Source organism: Geotrypetes seraphini, chromosome 16, assembly GCF_902459505.1.
Source record: "Geotrypetes seraphini chromosome 16, aGeoSer1.1, whole genome shotgun sequence".
Classification (NCBI taxonomy): Eukaryota; Metazoa; Chordata; class Amphibia; order Gymnophiona; family Dermophiidae; genus Geotrypetes; species Geotrypetes seraphini.
Window position 1 is genome coordinate 2979424 of NC_047099.1, and position 19753 is coordinate 2999176.

General features: G+C 40.0%; 3 protein-coding genes across 3 annotated transcripts; all 3 read right to left on the reverse strand.

Annotated features, from left to right (window-relative positions):
- Nucleotides 1-33: 33 nt before the first annotated feature.
- Nucleotides 34-903, reverse strand: LOC117350318 (olfactory receptor 5V1-like). Its single transcript, XM_033924569.1, has one exon. It carries the CDS (start codon nt 886-888, stop codon nt 34-36), a length of 855 nt encoding a protein of 284 aa, XP_033780460.1. The 5' UTR covers nt 889-903.
- A 6380-nt stretch (nt 904-7283) lies between these two features.
- Nucleotides 7284-8159, reverse strand: LOC117350694 (olfactory receptor 5V1-like). The gene has a single exon (XM_033925192.1). The coding sequence runs from the start codon at nt 8142-8144 to the stop codon at nt 7296-7298; it is 849 nt and encodes a 282-aa protein (XP_033781083.1). The 5' UTR covers nt 8145-8159; the 3' UTR covers nt 7284-7295.
- A 7480-nt stretch (nt 8160-15639) lies between these two features.
- Nucleotides 15640-16726, reverse strand: LOC117350319 (olfactory receptor 1009-like). Its single transcript, XM_033924570.1, has one exon. It carries the CDS (start codon nt 16633-16635, stop codon nt 15640-15642), a length of 996 nt encoding a protein of 331 aa, XP_033780461.1. The 5' UTR covers nt 16636-16726.
- Nucleotides 16727-19753: the final 3027 nt, after the last annotated feature.

Genomic DNA, 19753 nt, shown 5'->3' on the forward strand with positions numbered 1-19753 from the left:
TTGAGTAGAAAGTTGGCTCTGTAACATTTGAGCTTATCTCTTGCTCAGATGTGACGTTAAACCTTTTCCAACAAGAAAAATATGTTTCTGAGTTTTAGCAAATTGTGTTCTCTTTCCAACTTTCTTTATGGCCTCTTTAAGCTCCCTGTTTTTCAGGCTATAAATGATGGGATTTAACAAAGGGATTAAAACATTATACAGCAGAGCAATTAGCTTGTTTAGGTCCAGTGACTGCATGGATGTTGGCTTCACGTACAAACATGCCAGAGATACATAGAAGAGAGTAACGACGGTGAGGTGGGAGGAGCAGGTGGAGAAGGCTTTGCGTCTCCCCTCTGAAGAGCGAATCCTCAGGATGGCAGAGATGATGTAGACATAAGACGTCAGGGTTAACAGGAAGCAAGGAAGCATTACAAGCACAGCCAAAACGTAAGTCACATGATCGATAGTGGAGATGTTGGTGCAGGAGAGTTTTAGCAAAGCTGAGAGATCACAAAAGAAATGGTTGATCTCATGTGACCCACAATAGGATAAATGTGATACAAGGACGGTGTGTGTCACTGGTTCTAGAACTCCATAGATCCAGGCCCCAGTGACCATCAATACACAGCGTCTCATGTTCATAATTATACTGTACCGTAGGGGGTGACATATTGCCACATAACGATCATAAGCCATAACCGTAAGAAGCAGAAATTCTACACATACCGAAAACATGAAATAATACATTTGCGTAAAACACCCAATAGCAGAAATATGGTGACTCTTTCTTAAGGAGATGTCCATTAGTTTGGGGAGAGTGACTGAGGTGTAAGAGACATCAAGGAAGGACAAGTTACAGAGGAAAAAGTACATGGGGGTGTGTAAACGAGGGTCTAGACACGTCATGGTTATAATAGTGAGGTTCCCCATCAGGATGACCAGATAAAGCAGTAAAAACAGAAGGAAAAGGGGAATTTGCAGCTCTGGGAATTCATAAAACCCCAGAATGATGAATTCTGTTATCGTGGTAATATTTTTGTCTTCCATTAGATTCTTCAAAGAAAGCAAACTTTGCAACATAGGTGCTTTGGATGTTATGACATATGCACGACTGTCAGATTCTTGTAAGCTTGCCAGGGGCACCTTTAAAATAGAAAAAAACAGTTTAAAAAATGAATGTCTTGCCTGTTAAAACATTCAAAAAGCCTTTGTCATATATATTGAGTTGCAATAAAAGAATACATTGGGTATAAATGCCAGTTTTTCGCACAACACAATTATGAAATTAGTTGATATCATTGTTTTGCATTACATAGATGACACAAGTCTTGGGAAGCTTTTAGACTAAGGCCATTGACTGGACTCTCTCCTCCACAAACGCAGCCCTTGAGTATATTACTGGTTCGTAGGGTTGCTCAGTTGGTCAATGCTTACCAGTGTTGAATCGTTTAAAGTCGCACACAGACCGCAAAATCCTCCTCACGTCTTTTCTTTATTCTATTCTGCCAACCTCTGTTAACAGAAACTATCCAGAGTGAGGAACGAGAACATGTTTTGCTCTGGTATGATTGGATAGATCTCTGGGAGGAAAGATATCTTGCTCGATTGCATTATGAATTCTTCGTTCACCTAATAAAGGTTTAATGTTCCACTCAAATGCTTTCTTCATTTTCTTTGGTTACCTTTTGTGGGCAAACATTGAGCTCTGCTATGTGTCAAATAGCGAAAGAAATCTACTATCAGGACTAACAAAATTTACTTATGTATTCTTTTAGTAAAATATTATCTTGAGCTATCCCTGTCTTTTGAAGTATAATTAAAGAGGCATCAAACAAATTGTCCCTAGAGATTAAATTGGATCGTGACACACACAAAAAGTTTGATACGATGGTAAAAACATAGGCCCTTTTAGTAAGGTGATTAGCGCAAGCTGACGTAGTAACCACTCCAAAGTCCTTTAAATCCCTCTGGGCTTCGGTGCACTTCCCACATGAAATTCACTAATGCCGCCTAGTAGAAGGGGGCTTTAGTTGTTCTGCAGTAAATAATCTTTAATGAATTATTATGAGTATTTTATTTGTGAATTGAACTGATTCGACTGGGGTCAATATTGTGAAGTATATACATTTTTAAATAAAGACCTAAAAAGCTTACAGGCTCCCGAGTTTTGGAATCTAATGTGAATTGCGTTAGAGCACCAAACCCAAGAGTTGTCTAAGAATTCATCAACGAAGGTCTTCCTTTTCAAATCTGTACAGTTTAGCCTTCAGGACCCAACTTTGGAGCTCTGATGTCCAATGAATTCTTTAAAAGGCAGATTCTGTGCATCAAAAACTCATTCAAAGGTTAAGCTCAATTAGGTGGCTTTTTACAGGCTGAAATTGCAGTTTGACCTCAAAGCTGCAGCTTTGATCTAGATAATTTGGAGTTTAGTATGATTTTACCGAGACATACAGCTTTGAAACACTGGGGACCATCTATATATACTATAGTTTGAAGTCACGCAATTGAATTCCTGCTTACAGGTCAGGGGAAGAAGGTCATTATAGTATAACTTCACCCTCATCTACGAAGGCCGATTGAAAAGTAATGAGCCTGTTTCTTTTATTCGGAATCAGATGGCTCCACAGGATCTGAATATTTTTCTGTTTCAACGTAGCATCCTTCACATTCAATACAATTTTGCAGTTTTTCAAAAATGATTCAAAGATGTACAGTAGACTATTTGGCGACATCAGTGTGCCTTGGCGTTTTTCACTTCAAACAGTGTTCTTGCACACTTCAACTCGTTGTTGCAACTGCTATTTGGTGAGATTTCGGGGTATCCACCTGGCACACACGTAACACAGTTCCAGTTCCTCTGTCATAATATGTTGAACCCATTCAAATGAGGTGCCAAGTGAAGCTGAAAGTTCCCGTAAAGTTAGCCTTCTGTCATTTTGCAACACCTCCGTAGCTTTGGCAATGTTGACATCTATAACCATGGTAGATGGCCTCCCAGAACGCACTTTGTCAGTCATTCATGTGTTACCCTCTTTGAAGTGCTTCTGTCACGGCAAATTGTATCACCACCATATTGTTGAAATAACATTTCAAAAGTTTCATTAGAGCTCTTTCCAAGTTTAACACAAAATTCAATCATACACATCTGGCGAACTCTCACAGACACGTCTCCCTCAAAACATACAAAGTTCTTCGTTTCATTGTGACCCAACAATGAAAAGTTGAAATGCAGGTCCACAAACTTCAATGTATGAGCTTCACAAGAACCAGCACAGCATTGCCACCTCTGCTTCTTGGAAAGAAAATCAGAGACAGCCTCATGACTTTTCAATAAGCCCTCGTATGTCTTAATCCCTCAATACCTGGTTGCCATCTTTGATCTCTAAATGCTCTCTTTCTTGGCTGACTTCTTTTCACCCCTGCTCTATCTTCTCCTATCTTCATTAAACACTCTTGAATTCATGAAAGTATGGGACAGGCATGTCGGATCTCTTAGGGAGAGAAGGAGATATTGGATGCTGCGGATGGGCAGACTATATAGGCCAGTTGGCCTTTATCTGCCGTCAAGTTTCTATAACCATAAAGCTCTATGACCTCATAATCCAAGTGTTAAGAGCTTAGCCAATAGGGAGAGGAGGAGATAGTGGATTTTGCAAATGGGCAGACAAGATGAGCCATTTGGCCTTTATCTGCCATCATGTTTCTACGACGTCAGAGCTTACCTCATTACCAACTTCTCTTCAATAAAGCATCTCCAAGTAGATCTCACTACATTCCTCAGCACTGCTTTGCCCTCTGCACTGCTTCCTTCCTCATCCTCTGCTCTCTTGTCCTAACTCTCATGCCCTCTGCTCCGTTTTCAGCCCTGAAGGAGTGATGGTATTGGAATTCTAATATCAATATTGATAAGACTGTGTACTGCACTCTTGCATTTGTTAACTGAAGGATAATGATTGATTCTGTGCTTACAGTGATCTGGGCATCTTCAGCTCTCAGAATCGTTTATACACTTCAGATCTCTCGGGGAAAGTATTCCACAAGCGAGGATGGTCCCTTGGATGTGCACAGGGATCCAGAGCTTTTTACCTTCAGAGACGCAATTTTGATGTTTATTTTGGTTATAATGACTTGGCTGGTGAGATTTAGACTTTGGGTTTTCTAATTTGTTATTTTATTTAGATATCTTTGATTAAACTGACCCTAGGAATAGAAGGGCCTGAAAGCTAATCAGGCATTAGGGCTGTTATCATTTTATTTTGCATGAGATTTAATTAAATTTTATAAAATTTTACAAAAGTTCAACACATTGATAAGTATAGATAATTTTCTTGAGTACATTTAATTCAACTTAGAATTATGAGTAATAATTACAAATGAGATTGTGGAAAGAGAGAAAGACAGACATTTCAGTGGCTTATGGAAGTAAGATGATGAAAAGTTAGATAATCTTCCAATGGGACTCAAATTAAGTTCCTGTTGGTATGTAAGTGCAAAGTGTTAGATAATAATATCTCATACTTACAATATTGCAAAAGTGATATCTGACCAGTTATGAGATATGTTATTATTTCATGAACAAGTGTTAAACTATCCACAGTAAATAAGAGTGGACCAAAACCCCCCAAATCTGCAGAAAGAATATTCCAGAAAGGGAACCACATGCCACAATTCCTGAGCGGAATCTGATCGGGGTTGGGCTGAAAGGTGTGTTGGCTTTCTCAGTGATGCTTTTGGTCACCAGTGCACCCAAGAAAATGGTGTCTGACAGTGAGAAAGCAGCAGAAATCATAGATACAATGACGCTTTGGACATTTCAGGTATAGACTTTCACACGTGAAGTTTCTGCATCTCGATGAATAACAGAGTCGATATTCAAAGTGATATAACTAGGTGGGAGAGGCTCCTGACTTGATAAATCGCTGGTGTGAGGCTGTGCGTTGATGTTCACTGCTGGTACCTAGGCATTGGCTTGACATTAAATATCTGCGCAGAATGCTGGTGGTTGCCCCTCCCCCCCATAAAAATGCTGACCACTGCTAACTGAATATCCCAGTGTGTAATAAATTGTGGCTCTGTGTGCTCCCCGCCCCTGAGCATGCTGTCATGTCATCGGATTATTGCGTTTGAGTCAAGAATATCTGTTGGATATTCCAAATTTACATGAGGCAAAATGAAATTGCACAAGAAAGCAGCTTTTTTTGTGTTTCAAGTTTATTAGGTTTTTATATACCGCCTATCAAGGTTATCTCAGCGGTTTTACAATCAGGTACTCAAGCATTTTTCCCTATCTGTCCCGGTGGGCTCACAATCTAACTAATGCACCTGGGGCTATTGAGGACTGTGTGACTTGCCCAGGGTCACAAGGAGCAGTGCGGGGTTTAAACCCACAACCCCAGGGTGTTGAGGCTGTAGCTTCAACCATTGTGCCACACACTCCTCAGCATGTTGGTCCAGCATTTTGGAATTTGCTTCCACAGTCATTGAAACAGGAAACCTCTTTCCCTAGGTTTAAGAAGTTCTTGAAAACTAATTTTTTGTAGCATGCTTTTGGAGTACTGGTGTGGAGGGACATAATAAAAAAAAACATCTAAGTCCCCTTTTGGCATAAGGCCTTAAATGTTGAAAGTAGAAGCACTGAAAATGTCCATTATCAAAAAAAACGTCCAAAAGGAGGTTTTTTTTGATAATGGACTGCCTCTACGTTCAGCTGTTTAAATGCACAGACCTCTAAACGTCTAAACTTACATCATATAATCAACCTAAAAAAAGCCTAACTCCCAAACACTCAAAACAAGAGCTTTTAGGCTAGGAGGAGCCAGTCCTTCGCCTAAAAGCTGGATTCTGTAACCGATGTCTGTCAAAAACAACACTGGTTACAGAATCCACCCCAACCCCCCCCCCACCCTCCCCGTACCCAGCCCATGTGCCTTAGGGTTGGGGATAGGGTAGTCGCCTGGGCAGGAGGGGTTGGGCTCCCTCCTCCCCGATCTTGTAGGGGGGGGGGGGTCGCATGGCCAGGAGGGATTGGGCTCCCTCCTGGCCCAATGTTGACGGGGGGGGGGGGGGGTCACGGCTCGATGGGGCAAGAGGGCTTGGGCTCCCTCCTGCCCGGATCATTGTAGGGGGAGGTGGATTCTGTAACCGGTGTTGTTTTTGACAGACACTAGTTACAGAATCCAGCTTTTAGGCGAAGGACTGGCTCCTCCTTTGTCTAAAAGCCCTTGTTTTGGGCATTTGAGACTTAGGCTTTTTTTAGGTTGATTATATGGTGTAAGTTTAGACGTAGAGGCAGGCCATTATGAAAAAAACCTCCATTTGGACTTTTTTTTGATAATGGACATTTTCCCTGCTTCTACTTTCAACGTTTAGGGCCTTAGGCCAAAAGGGGACTTAGATGTGTTTTTTTTTTATTATGCCCCTCCAGACATATAATAAAAACAAACCAAACCATCACACGCAAAAGGGAAAGAAGTGAGGGGAAGATTATAGGTTAAAAAAAAATTGCTCCAGTTTATAAATAAAATTGAGGTTATGAAGATATTGACTCAAAAGTCATTCTGATTTTAGAACAGGATATGGTAATAGGTTCACAAATTGTTCTTATTTTACAGACTAGATGGACCAAAGGTCTGATTCGGAGAAGGCGTTTCTTTTGTTCTTATGAGGGAAGGTGCAGCAATGGCTCCTTAGGATGTGGGAGAGCCCATTGGACAACCCAGCCCCCATTAAGAGACCCATTGACATTTGGAAGAAATTGCACTGAATTATTCTTTTTAAATGAAGTTCAGCTTTTCGGCCTGGATTCTCGAATCGACACCGATATCAGTGGCTCCTAATCTTGTGTCAATCACGCATCAGCACTGGTTTTCAAATGAATAGACATTGGAAATCTGGGCCAAGATTTCCTGGGCCTACATTTCTGATGCCTTTCTTCACACAAATCATTATTACATAGGTGCTTTCTGCCATCTAATGCCACTTCCGGTATTGGCCATGTCTACTTTGGTGTTTGGTGGCCTAAAGCACCTAGGTTGTCATCATTCCAGTGCCAATTTTCTAGGCATGCACCTCAAATCTTGGCTAAAAATGCCATTTGGACGGCGTTTTTAACGGAGGTATGGGTGCCTACCGGGCCTAGAAATTCAGTGCTGGTTTAAGAATCCGGGCTTCATGTTTTCAGAATGGTCAAGAAGGTATATTCCCTTTTAGTCTTCATGTTAACAGGCAAAAACCATTCTGGGCATGATAGTCAAAACCCTGGGCTCCAAAATTTGAGTAGAAAGTTGGCTCTGTAACATTTGAGCTTATCTCTAGCTCAGATGTGACGTTAAACCTTTTCTAACAAGAAAAATATGTTTCTGAGTATTAGCAAATTGTGTTCTCTTTCCAACTTTCTTTATGGCCTCTTTAAGCTCCCTGTTTTTCAAGCTATAAATGACGGGATTTAACAAGGGGATTACAACATTATACAGCAGAGCAATTAGCTTGTTTAGGTCCAGTGACTGCATGGATGTTGGCTTCACGTACAAACATGTCAGAGATACATAGAAGAGAGTAACGACGGTGAGGTGGGAGGAGCAGGTGGAGAAGGCTTTGCGTCTCCCCTCTGAAGAGCGGATTCTCAGAATGGCAGAGATGATGTACACATAAGATGTCAGGGTTAACAGGAAGCAAGGAAGCATTACAAGAACAGCCAAAATGTAAGTCACATCATCGATAGTGGAGGTGTTGGTGCAGGAAAGTTTTAGCAAAGCTGAGAGATCACAAAAGAAATGGTTGATCTCATGTGACCCACAATAGGATAAATGTGATACAAGGACGGTGTGTGTCACTGGTTCTAGAACTCCATAGATCCAGGCCCCAGTGACCATCAATACACAGCGTCTCATGTTCATAATTATACTGTACCGCAGGGGGTGACATATTGCCACATAACGATCATAAGCCATAACCGTAAGAAGCAGAAATTCTACACATACCGAAAACAAGAAATAATACATTTGCGTAAAACACCCAATAGCAGAAATATGGTGACTCTTTCTTAAGGAGATGTCCATTAGTTTGGGGAGCGTGACTGAGGTGTAAGAGACATCAAGGAAGGACAAGTTACAGAGGAAAAAGTACATGGGGGTGTGTAAACGAGGGTCTAGACACGTCATGGTTATAATAGTGAGGTTCCCCATCAGGATGACCAGATAAAGCAGTAAAAACAGAAGGAAAAGGGGAATTTGCAGCTCTGGGAATTCATAAAACCCCAGAATGATGAATTCTGTTATCGTGGTGATATTTTTGTCTTCCATTAGATTCTTCAAAGAAAGCAAACTTTGCAACACAGGTGCTTTGGATGTTATGACATATGCACGACTGTCAGATTCTTGTAAGCTTGCCAGGGGCACCTTTAAAATAGAAAAAAACAGTTTAAAAAATGAATGTCTTGCCTGTTGAAACATTCAAAAAGCCTTTGTCATATATATTGAGTTGCAATAAAAGAATACATTGGGTATAAATGCCAGTTTTTCGCACAACACAATTATGAAATTAGTTGATATCATTGTTTTGCATTACATAGATGACACAAGTCTTGGGAAGCTTTTAGACTAAGGCCATTGACTGGACTCTCTCCTCCACAAACGCAGCCCTTGAGTATATTACTGGTTCGTAGGGTTGCTCAGTTGGTCAATGCTTACCAGTGTTGAATCGTTTAAAGTCGCACACAGACCGCAAAATCCTCCTCACGTCTTTTCTTTATTCTATTCTGCCAACCTATGTTAACAGAAACTATCCAGAGTGAGGAACGAGAACATGTTTTGCTCTGGTATGATTGGATAGATCTCTGGGAGGAAAGATATCTTGCTCGATTGCATTATGAATCCTTCGTTCACCTAATAAAGGTTTAATGTTCCACTCAAATGCTTTCTTCATTTTCTTTGGTTACCTTTTGTGGGCAAACATTGAGCTCTGCTATGTGTCAAATAGCGAAAGAAAACTACTATCAGGACTAACAAAATTTACTTATGTATTCTTTTAGTAAAATATTATCTTGAGCTATCCCTGTCTTTTGAAGTATAATTAAAGAGGCATCAAACAAATTGTCCCTAGAGATTAAATTGGATCGTGACACACACAAAAAGTTTGATACGATGGTAAAAACTTAGGCCCTTTTAGTAAGGTGATTAGCGCAAGCTGACGTAGTAACCACTCCAAAGTCCTTTAAATCCCTCTGGGCTTTGGTGCACTTCCCACACGAAACTCACTAATGCCGCCTAGTAGAAGGGGGCTTTAGTTGTTCTGCAGTAAATAATCTTTAATGAATTATTATGAGTATTTTATTTGTGAATTGAACTGATTCGACTGGGGTCAATATTGTGAAGTATATACATTTTTAAATAAAGACCTAAAAAGCTTACAGGCTCCCGAGTTTTGGAATCTAATGTGAATTGCGGTAGAGCACCAAACCCAAGAGTTGTCTAAGAATTCATCAACGAAGGTCTTCCTTTTCAAATCTGTACAGTTTAGCCTTCAGGACCCAACTTTGGAGCTCTGATGTCCAATGAATTCTTTAAAAGGCAGATTCTGTGCATCAAAAACTCATTCAAAGGTTAAGCTCAATTAGGTGGCTTTTTACAGGCTGAAATTGCAGTTTGACCTCAAAGCTGCAGCTTTGATCTAGATAATTTGGAGTTTAGTATGATTTTACCGAGACATACAGCTTTGAAACACTGGGGACCATCTATATATACTATAGTTTGAAGTCACGCAATTGAATTCCTGCTTACAGGTCAGGGGAAGAAGGTCATTATAGTATAACTTCACCCTCATCTACGAAGGCCGATTGAAAAGTAATGAGCCTGTTTCTTTTATTCGGAATCAGATGGCTCCACAGGATCTGAATATTTTTCTGTTTCAACGTAGCATCCTTCACATTCAATACAATTTTGCAGTTTTTCAAAAATGATTCAAAGATGTACAGTAGACTATTTGGCGACATCAGTGTGCCTTGGCGTTTTTCACTTCAAACAGTGTTCTTGCACACTTCAACTCGTTGTTGCAACTGCTATTTGGTGAGATTTCGGGGTATCCACCTGGCACACACGTAACACAGTTCCAGTTCCTCTGTCATAATATGTTGAACCCATTCAAATGAGGTGCCAAGTGAAGCTGAAAGTTCCCGTAAAGTTAGCCTTCTGTCATTTTGCAACACCTCCGTAGCTTTGGCAATGTTGACATCTGTAACCATAGTAGATGGCCTCCCAGAACGCACTTTGTCAGTCATTCATGTGTTACCCTCTTTGAAGTGCTTCTGTCACGGCAAATTGTATCACCACCATATTGTTGAAATAACATTTCAAAAGTTTCATTAGAGCTCTTTCCAAGTTTAACACAAAATTCAATCATACACATCTGGCGAACTCTCACAGACACGTCTCCCTCAAAACATACAAAGTTCTTCCTTTCATTGTGACCCAACAATGAAAAGTTGAAATGCAGGTCCACAAACATCAATGTATGAGCTTCACAAGAACCAGCACAGCATTGCCACCTCTGCTTCTTGGAAAGAAAATCAGAGACAGCCTCATGACTTTTCAATAAGCCCTCGTATGTCTTAATCCCTCAATACCTGGTTGCCATCTTTGATCTCTAAATGCTCTCTTTCTTGGCTGACTTCTTTTCACCCCTGCTCTATCTTCTCCTATCTTCATTAAACACTCTTGAATTCATGAAAGTATGGGACAGGCATGTCGGATCTCTTAGGGAGAGAAGGAGATATTGGATGCTGCGGATGGGCAGACTGGATAGGCCAGTTGGCCTTTATCTGCCGTCAAGTTTCTATATCACACTAAATTGCAATTCCCTAGTGGGAGAACTACACAAGATAATATAAATCAGACAATTCCCACTTATAATCGAGTGTAAACTCTATTCTGCATACAGGAGTCGGCCTCAGCAATGGAGCCTACGCGTAATCATAATCCAAGTGTTAAGAGCTTAGCCAATAGGGAGAGGAGGAGATAGTGGATTTTGCAAATGGGCAGACAAGATGAGCCATTTGGCCTTTATCTGCCATCATGTTTCTACGACGTCAGAGCTTACCTCATTACCAACTTCTCTTCAATAAAGCATCTCCAAGTAGATCTCACTACATTCCTCAGCACTGCTTTGCCCTCTGCACTGCTTCCTTCCTCATCCTCTGCTCTCTTGCCCTAACTCTCATGCCCTCTGCTCCGTCTTCAGCCCTGCAGGAGTGATGGTATTGGAATTCTAATATCAATATTGATAAGACTGTGTACTGCACTCTTGCATTTGTTAACTGAAGGATAATGATTGATTCTGTGCTTAGAGTGATCTGGGCATCTTCAGCTCTCAGAATCGTTTATACACTTCAGATCTCTCGGGGAAAGTATTCCACAAGCGTGGATGGTCCCTTGGATGTGCACAGGGATCCAGAGCTTTTTACCTTCAGAGACGCAATTTTGATGTTTATTTTGGTTATAATGACTTGGCTAGTGAGATTTAGACTTTGAGTTTTCTAATTTGTTATTTTATTTAGATATCTTTGATTAAACTGACCCTAGGAATAGAAGGGCCTGAAAGCTAATCAGGCATTAGGGCTGTTATCATTTTATTTTGCATGAGATTTAATTAAATTTTATAAAATTTTACAAAAGTTCAACACATTGATAAGTATAGATAATTTTCTTGAGTACATTTAATTCAACTTAAAATTATGAGTACGTAATAATTACAAATGAGATTGTGGAAAGAGAGAAAGACAGACATTTCAGTGGCTTATGGAAGTAAGATGATGGAAGGCTTATGGAAGTAAGTTAGATAATCTTCCAAAGGGACTCAAATTAAGTTCCTGTTGGTATGTAAGTGCAAAGTGTTAGATAATAATATCTCATACTTACGATATTGCAAAAGTGATATCTGACCAGTTATGAGATATGTTATTATTTCATGAACAAGTGTTAAACTATCCACAGTAAATAAGAGTGGACCAAAACCCCCCAAATCTGCAGAAAGAATATTCCAGAAAGGGAACCACATGCCACAATTCCTGAGCGGAATCTGATTAGGGTTGGGCTGAAAGGTGTGTTGGCTTTCTCAGTGATGCTTTTGGTCACCAGTGCACCCAAGAAAATGGTGTCTGACAGTGAGAAAGCAGCAGAAATCGTAGATACAATGACGCTTTGGACATTTCAGGTATAGACTTTCACATGTGAAGTTTCTGCATCTCGATGAATAACAGGGTCGATATTCAAAGTGATATAACTAGGTGGGAGAGGCTCCTGACTTGATAAATCGCTGGTGTGAGGCTGTGCGTTGATGTTCACTGCTGGTACCTAGGCATTGGCTTGACATTAAATATCTGCGCAGAATGCTGGTGGTTGCCCCTCACCCCCATCCCAGTGTGTAATAAATTGTGGCTCTGTGTGCTCCCCGCCCATGAGCATGCTGTCATGTCATCGGATTATTGCGTTTGAGTCAAGAATATCTGTTGGATATTCCAAATTTACATGAGGCAAAATGAAATTGCACAAGAAAGCAGCTTTTTTTGTGTTTCAAGTTTATTAGGTTTTTATATACCGCCTATCAAGGTTATCTCAGCGGTTTTACAATCAGGTACTCAAGCATTTTTCCCTATCTGTCCTGGTGGGCTCACAATCTAACTAATGCACCTGGGGCTATTGAGGACTGTGTGACTTGCCCAGGGTCACAAGAAGCAGTGCGGGGTTTAAACCCACAACCCCAGGGTGTTGAGGCTGTAGCTTCAACCATTGTGCCACACACTCCTCAGCATATTGGTCCAGCATTTTGGAATTTGCTTCCACAGTCATTGAAACAGGAAACCTCTTTCCCTAGGTTTAAGAAGTTCTTGAAAACTAATTTTTTGTAGCATGCTTTTGGAGTACTGGTGTGGAGGGACATAATAAAAAAAAACATCTAAGTCCCCTTTTGGCCTAAGGCCTTCAATGTTGAAAGTAGAAGCACTGAAAATGTCCATTATCAAAAAAAACGTCCAAAATGAGGTTTTTTTTGATAATGGACTGCCTCTACGTTCAGCTGTTTAAATGCACAGACCTCTAAACATCTAAACTTACATCATATAATCAACCTAAAAAAGCCTAACACCCAAACACTCAAAACAAGAGCTTTTAGGCTAGGAGGAGCCAGACAAAATCAAAGATACCTCAATCTCCCAGAATGGCCAAGTCTTTACCTTAACAAACTCTTTAAAAATACTCGGAGTGACTCTTGATCGCAACCTTACCTTTGAAGCTCACACCGACCTTCTGGTCAAAAAAAGCTTCGCCACCTTATGGAAGCTAAGATCCATCAGAAAATACTTTGACGCCCCCTCATTCCGCCTGCTTGTGCAATCCTCCATCTTAAGTCTAGTCGACTACTGCAACTTCATCTATCTGGGATCTTTCAAAAAAACCACACAAAGATTGCGAATCATTCAAAACACGGCAATCCGATTGAACTTCGGACTAAAAAAATGGGAACACATAACTCCCTATTACCACAAACTTCACTGGCTACCCCTAGAAGCAAGAGTGCTATTCAAGTTCGCCTGTTTCTGCTACAAATCCATCCTTGGCTCGGCCCCCCTTTACTTAGTACCCCATTTTATCCTAGACCGCACATCCAAACTCACACGTAGAACCCACCTGTTTAGCTACCCTACCCTAAGGACCTGCCGTTACAAAAGATATCTAAATAGAACTCTTGCCTTCCAAGCAGGTCATCACAATAACTGGCTGGCCCACATCATCTCACGCTCTTCATCCTACTTAAACTTCAGGAAACTACTAAAAACGAATCTTTTCACCCGATTCATACCCTAAGACCCTATGCCCACCCTGGCCCTCTATCTCTCTATGTCCTTTACGCAGAATGTCTTGACCTTCTTCACTGTACCATTTCATTGCCATAATTGTACCCATCTTTCTTTCTGTTTGTACCATTTTTTCTCTCAGTTGTACCATTTTTTTTCTCTCTGTTGTACCATTTTTTTTTCTCTACCACCTAATTTTATCTGATTGTAACATTGTACCATTTTCGCTGATTATCCAGCCCTTCTTCGTTGTAAACCGCCTCGAACTACTATGGCTTTGGCGGTATATAAGAAATAAAATTATTATTATTATTATTAAAAGCTGGATTCTGTAACCGATGTCTGTCAAAAACAACACTGGTTACAGAATCCACCCCCCCCCCCCCCCCGGGTACCCAGCCCATGTGCCTTAGGGTTGGGGATAGGGTAGTCACCCGGGCAGGAGGGGTTGGGCTCCCTCCTCCCCGATCTTGTAGTGGGAGGTCACATGGCCAGGAGGGATTGGGCTCCCTCCTGGCCCAATGTTGTCGGGGGGGGGGGGGGGTCGCGGCTCAATGGGGCAAGAGGACTTGGGCTCCCTCCTGCCCAGATCATTGTAGGGGGGGGAGTGGATTCTGGAACCGGTGTTGTTTTTGACAGACACTAGTTACAGAATCCAGCTTTTAGGCGAAGGACTGGCTCCTCCTTTGTCTAAAAGCCCTTGTTTTGGGCATTTGAGACTTAGGCTTTTTTTAGGTTGATTATATGGTGTAAGTTTAGACGTAGTGGTGGTCTGGGCATTTAAACAGTTGAACGTAGAGGCAGGCCATTATGAAAAAAACCTCCATTTGGACTTTTTTTTGATAATGGACATTTTCCCTGCTTCTACTTTTAACGTTTAGGGCCTTAGGCCAAAAGGGGACTTAGATGTGTTTTTTTTTATTATGCCCCTCCAGACATATAATAAAAACAAACCAAACCATCACACGCAAAAGGGAAAGAAGTGAGGGGAAGATTATAGGTTAAAAAAAAATTGCTCCAGTTTATAAATAAAATTGAGGTTATGAACATATTGACTCAAAAGTCATTCTGATTTTAGAACAGGATATGGTAATAGGTTCACAAATTGTTCTTATTTTACAGACTAGATGGACCAAAGGTCTGATTCGGAGAAGGCGTTTCTTTTGTTCTTATGAGGGAAGGCGCAGCAATGGCTCCTTAGAGTGTGGGAGAGCCCATTGGACAACCCAGCCCCCAGAGACCCATTGACATTTGGAAGAAATTGCACTGAATTATTCTTTTTAAATGAAGTTCAGCTTTTCGGCCTGGATTCTCGAATCAACACCGATATCAGTGGCTCCTAATCTTGTGTCAATCACGCATCAGCACTGGTTTTCAAATGAATAGACATTGGAAATCTGGGCCAAGATTTCCTGGGCCTACATTTCTGATGCCTTTCTTCACACAAATCATTATTACATAGGTGCTTTCTGCCATCTAATGCCACTTCCGGTATTGGCCATGTCTACTTTGGTGTTTGGCGGCCTAAAGCACCTAGGTTGTCATCATTCCAGTGCCAATTTTCTAGGCATGCACCTCAAATCTTGGCTAAAAATGCCATTTGGTCGGCGTTTTTAACGGAGGTATGGGTGCCTACCGGGCCTAGAAATTCAGTGCTGGTTTAAGAATCTGGGCTTCATGTTTTCAGAATGGTCAAAAAGGAATATTCCCTTTTAGTCTTCATGTTAAAAGGCAAAAACCATTCTGGGCATGATAGTCAAAACCCTGGGCTCCAAAATTTGAGTAGAAAGTTGGCTCTGTAACATTTGAGCTTATCTCTTGCTCAGATGTGACGTTAAACCTTTTCTAACAAGAAAAATATGTTTCTTAGTTTTAGCAAATTGTGTTCTCTTTCCAACTTTCTTTATGGCCTCTTTAAGCTCCCTGTTTTTCAGGCTATAAATGATGGGATTTAACAAAGGGATTAAAACATTATACAGCAGAGCAATTAGCTTGTTTAGGTCCAGTGACTGCATGGATGTTGGCTTCACGTACAAACATGCCAGAGATACATAGAAGAGAGTAACGACGGTGAGGTGGGAGGAGCAGGTGGAGAAGGCTTTGCGTCTCCCCTCTGAAGAGCGAATCCTCAGGATGGCAGAGATGATGTAGACATAAGACGTCAGGGTTAACAGGAAGCAAGGAAGCATTACAAGCCCAGCCAAAACGTAAGTCATATGATCGATAGTGGAGATGTTGGTGCAGGAGAGTTTTAGCAAAGCTGAGAGATCACAAAAGAAATGGTTGATCTCATGTGACCCACAATAGGATAAATGTGATAAAAGGATGGTGTGTGTCACTGGTTCTAGAACTCCATAGATCCAGGCCCCAGTGACCATCAATACACAGCGTCTCATATTCATAATTATACTGTACCGCAGGGGGTGACATATTGCCACATAACGATCATAAGCCATAACCGTAAGAAGCAGAAATTCTACACATACCGAAAACATGAAATAATACATTTGCGTAAAACACCCAATAGCAGAAATATGGTGACTATTTCTTAAGGAGATGTCCATTAGTTTGGGGAGAGTGACTGAGGTGTAAGAGACATCAAGGAAAGACAAGTTACAGAGGAAAAAGTACATGGGGGTGTGTAAACGAGGGTCTAGACACGTCATGGTTATAATAGTGAGGTTCCCCATCAGGATGACCAGATAAAGCAGTAAAAACAGAAGGAAAAGGGGAATTTGCAGCTCTGGGAATTCATAAAACCCCAGAATGATGAATTCTGTTATCGTGGTGATATTTTTGTCTTCCATTAGATTCTTCAAAGAAAGCAAACTTTGCAACACAGGTGCTTTGGATGTTATGACATATGCACGACTGTCAGATTCTTGTAAGCTTGCCAGGGGCACCTTTAAAATAGAAAAAAACAGCTTAAAAAATGAATGTCTTGCCTGTTGAAACATTCAAAAAGCCTTTGTCATATATTGAGTTGCAATGAAAGAACACAACACCAGTTTTTCACACAACGCAATTAGGACATTACTTGATGTCATTGTTTTGCATTCCATAGATGATATAGGTCTTGGGAAGCTTTTAGACTAAGGCCATTGACTGGTCTCTCTCCTCCACAAACTCAGCCCTTGAGTATGTGATTCGTAGGGTTGCTCGGTTGGTCAATGCTTACCAGTGTTGAATCTTTTACAGTTGCACACAAACCACAGAATCCTCCTCATATCTTCTCTTTATTCTATTCTGCCAACCTCTGTTAACAGAAACTATCCAGAGTGATGAACGAGAACATGTTTTGCTCTGGTATGATTGGATAGATCTCTGGGAGGAAAGATATCTTGCTCAATTGCATTATGAATCCTTTGTTAACCTAATAAAGGTTTAATCAAATTTCAGAATATGTAGAAAAAACAAATGTCTTACACCCAAACCAAACGGGTTTTAGACAATATCATTCTACGGAACATTCTCTAATAGGCATGACAACTTCCATACTCTAAACTAAACTAAACTAAACTAAGCCTTAGGTTTATATACCGCATCTTCTCCACTGAAGTGGAGCTCGACACGGTTTACAGAGTTTAAAAAATATGGGAAGAGAGAAGAGAGTTTACAAAGCATAAAAAGAGGGGATGTAATCAGGAGAAGAGATTATTATATGCTAGAGAAAAGATTGATTTCAATCGACCTTTCATCAGCTTTTGATACTATTGACCACATTCTTTTATTAGATAGACTTCAATCTATCTGTATTAGAGATCAGGTTTTGCTTTGGTTTAAATCCTATTTTGATGATCGCTCTTCTACTGTGTTCTTTAATAATACAACTTCTGAAAGTTTTTCAGGACCTTATGGAATTCCGCAGGGATCGATTCTCTCTCCTCTTCTATTTAATATCTTTCTCGCACCCCTCATGACCCTATGTTAGTCTATTGGTTTTTCCGTATTTGCTTATGCGGATGACATTCAGCTTTTACATCCTCTTGACCCCAACAGTTCCCTTGAAATATCAGCTATAAATGGAAAACTCGAACAGATTCATCAATGGCTCAATTCCAATAAATTGGCACTTAATATTAATAAAACAAATATCATGCTCTTTCCTTGGAAAGATAGTCATACACCCAATCACTATTAAAGGCATTTCTTTGAAGTTGATTCACAAGATTAGGATTCTTGGGATTATCTTTGATGATAAATTAACCTATCACAATCATGTTAGTTATGTTGTTAAATCTACTTTTTATAAACTCCACCAAATTTGTTCAGTGTCTAAATTTTTATGTCCAAAATCCCTGAATATACTGGTTCATTCTCTGGTCATTTCTAAAATCGACTATTGTAATGCCTTGTTTAAAGGACTAGCTCAAAAAGAAATTAGACACTTACAAATTATTCAGAATGCTTCAATCAAACTTATTGAGAAAGCTAAAAAATTTGACCATGTGTCCTCCCTACTTGAGAAGGCGCACTGGCTTCCAGTTGCTCATCGTATAATGTACAAATTATGCTTGCTTACATTTAAAACCCCAGCTTTTATTTATAACGTTTTAATTCCTTATACTTCATCTAGTTACTAAGGTCGAATGACCAACATTTATTGGTCATTCCCTCTCTAAAATTTATTAATACACGGTGGCAATCTATCTTCTCAGTTACAGCCCCTCAAGCTTGGAATGCCCTTCCAATTTATTTAAGAGAAGAAAGGGTTTTGGAAAAATTTAAGAGCAAACTCAAGGGTTTTCTTTTTAAAGATGCATTCAAGGATTAAATGAATTGCTTATGCCTTTAACCTAGCCACAATTTTTTAATGATTTGTCTCTTCCCTTTCCCAATGTTTTTTTACCTTAATTGTTTCTTTTACAACCAAATTGTATTTCTTCTCTAACTCTCCTTATGTTTGACTTTGTACGCATTTGTTGAATTTTAATATGTTTAGTAGAATTAGTTTTTGTTCGTTATGTCTGTTTCCCCCAACTCTGTAATTTTTTATTAATTGTACATCGCTTAGAATTTGGAATAGGCGATAAATCAAATTTCATAATAAACTTGGAAACTTGGTAAATTTGGAAACTTAATGTTCCACTCAAATGCTTTCTTCATTTTCTTTGGTTACCTTTTGTGGGCAAACATTGCGCTCTGCTATGTGTCAAATAGCGAAAGAAAACTACTATCAGGACTAACAAAATTTACTTATGTATTCTTTTAGTAAAATATTATCTTGAGCTATCCCTGTCTTTTGAAGTATAATTAAAGAGGCATAAAACAAATTGTCCCTAGAGATTAAATTGGATCGTGACACACACAAAAAGTTTGATACGATGGTAAAAACTTAGGCCCTTTTAGTAAGGTGATTAGCGCAAGCTGACGTAGTAACCACACCAAAGTCCTTTAAATCCCTCTGGGCTTCGGTGCACTTCCCACACGAAACTCACTAATGCCGCCTAGTAGAAGGGGGCTTTAGTTGTTCTGCAGTAAATAATCTTTAATGAATTATTATGAGTATTTTATTTGTGAATTGAACTGATTCGACTGGGATCAATATTGTGAAGTATATACATTTTTAAATAAAGACCTAAAAAGCTTACAGGCTCCCGAGTTTTGGAATCTAATGTGAATTGCGTTAGAGCACCAAACCCAAGAGTTGTCTAAGAATTCATCAACGAAGGTCTTCCTTTTCAAATCTGTACAGTTTAGCCTTCAGGACCCAACTTTGGAGCGCTGATGTCCAATGAATTCTTTAAAAGGCAGATTCTGTGCATCAAAAACTCATTCAAAGGTTAAGCTCAATTAGGTGGCTTTCCAGGCTGAAATTGCAGTTTGACCTCAAAGCTGCAGCTTTGATCTAGATAATTTGGAGTTTAGTATGATTTTACCGAGACATACAGCTTTGAAACACTGGGGACCATCTATATATACTAT